The 1,842-nt window shown below is 33.4% G+C and overlaps 1 protein-coding gene across 1 annotated transcript in view; it reads right to left on the reverse strand.

The window, feature by feature from the left end:
• Positions 1 to 544: 544 nt before the first annotated feature.
• The window catches only part of LOC108752146, a 25,924-nt gene continuing 24,626 nt past the window's right edge, over positions 545 to 1,842 (reverse strand). The window contains exon 12 of the mRNA XM_018492795.1: positions 545 to 1,042. Coding sequence (XP_018348297.1) covers positions 706 to 1,042 — 337 coding nt within the window. The 3' untranslated portion in view covers positions 545 to 705. The remainder of the gene's footprint in view (positions 1,043 to 1,842) is intronic.

Consider the following 1,842-nt stretch of genomic DNA (forward strand, 5'->3'; position numbering starts at 1 on the left):
TTAACGACACTGATAATATAATATAACGCGTCTCTCATGACAATTCACGTTAATAATTATTTATATTAATAATTATGTCATAGAGAAGACACATTAGAAAGGACAAATAAATTTCAAGTTTCTCATTGCTCGTCGACAACTGCAATCAGGTAAGTACAGCAGAGAGATAACAATTTTTAGACTGATCTCGAGCTCACGACAATTAATATTTTTATTGAGAAAAGTAAGATAATACTTTTCATATTAATTTTCTTGTTTTTTCGATCACCCGTTATCTTAACTTTGTCAAGGTTCGTCCGAAGGGTCGATAAAACTCCCGTCGTGAAACGAGAATGCGCGTTTCGTCATAGAGATCCTTCGAGAACACGAGGACGGCACTAATACAGGAACCAACGAATATCTCGCGATTTTTCAAGATTATGAGAAACATATTAAGGAACATTTTTCCAGGCCACACCTGATCGGCAGTGACTGTCCTATTCATCGAATCAAAATTCAAAATTGTAATGTGTGTGAGGCGATAGCCATATAATAACTATAATTTGATTCATGTCATTAAATAAAGAATGATGTTTTATTTAAAAAAATATACGATAGAATAGATTGTATAATTCGATATATAACAGCAATTGGAAAAACCTTAAAAATACCGTTTTGACAATAAATTTTAAATTTCGATTCGATATTGTAATCGCAGATAACAAATTAAAAGTATCCCTCTCTATCCTTTGGAGCACTGGAGATTAATTCTCGTCTCTTCCACACTGGTTGCGTTGGTACGCGTTGCTTCTGCGTCGATACTGAGGCGGAAGAGGAAGGTAATATCGTCGACGTAGATGTCATGCTAAGTGGTGTCTTCCCAGCCAGTGTGTCGGCATCAGGTATATGGCGCGTCTGATGTCTTGAATCCGTATATCGTCTCTTCGTATATTTCTTGCTCTCGCTGGAAGTCACCGTCGAATTCTTGCTCGTTTGCAGGCTCGTGGGCTCGAAATCTGACCGCGAGATTTGTAACATTCTCTCGATATCTGCCGTCTTGGACCTGAATTATGCAAACGCATAATTCGTGTTAATTCTTTTGAAATATTAGTAACGAACAGAATTTTCACAAACAATTTGACATTTACTGGATGATATACATATAATAAAAGGTTTTTTAATGCAAAATCAGAATTATTTTATTTCTACATTTGTATTATTCCTTTATTCAGTAATACATGATCAATAGTAGCCCTGGTAGAATTAAATCGCTGACTATGAAATCGTTAAAATAAGAAAAAAAATGACTAAGACATTGTTAAAAATATTTCAGCATAAATAATACTTTTAATATTAAAGTACTATACATTTTAAAAACAATAAAAGAAAATTAATAAAGAGTAATAAAAAATATTAAAAATTAATGCAAATATATTTAATATTTATACTGATTTATTCAGAAAAATAATATAATCCTCTCCAATTTGAACGAGAAGGTCGCGTCGACATCTGCTCATGGGTCTTATAAAATCAATTATTTTTTAACACAATAATTTATTTCTATAATATTCTTCCACGGGTGCGTTCTATATAAAAGTTATGCATTTCGTGGGTTTCCTACGTGTCCAGATTCATTCTTGAAATGCCAACGTTTCATGAACCTTGCAGTCCACTCAGCAGCAGTATCAGACTGCTCTTCGCTTGATGAAGTGGATTGCAAGGTTCACGAAACGTTGGCATTTCAAGAATGGGTCTGGACACGAAGAAAACCCGCAAAACGCATAATTTTGAAATTTTTTTCTATATTTGGAAATGTGTGTGTGTGTGTGTTTTATAAAATAGAAAAAATTTTTTAAAAGAACC

Source organism: Trachymyrmex septentrionalis, unplaced genomic scaffold (assembly GCF_001594115.1).
Source record: "Trachymyrmex septentrionalis isolate Tsep2-gDNA-1 unplaced genomic scaffold, Tsep1.0 scaffold56, whole genome shotgun sequence".
NCBI classification, from domain to species: domain Eukaryota; kingdom Metazoa; phylum Arthropoda; class Insecta; order Hymenoptera; family Formicidae; genus Trachymyrmex; species Trachymyrmex septentrionalis.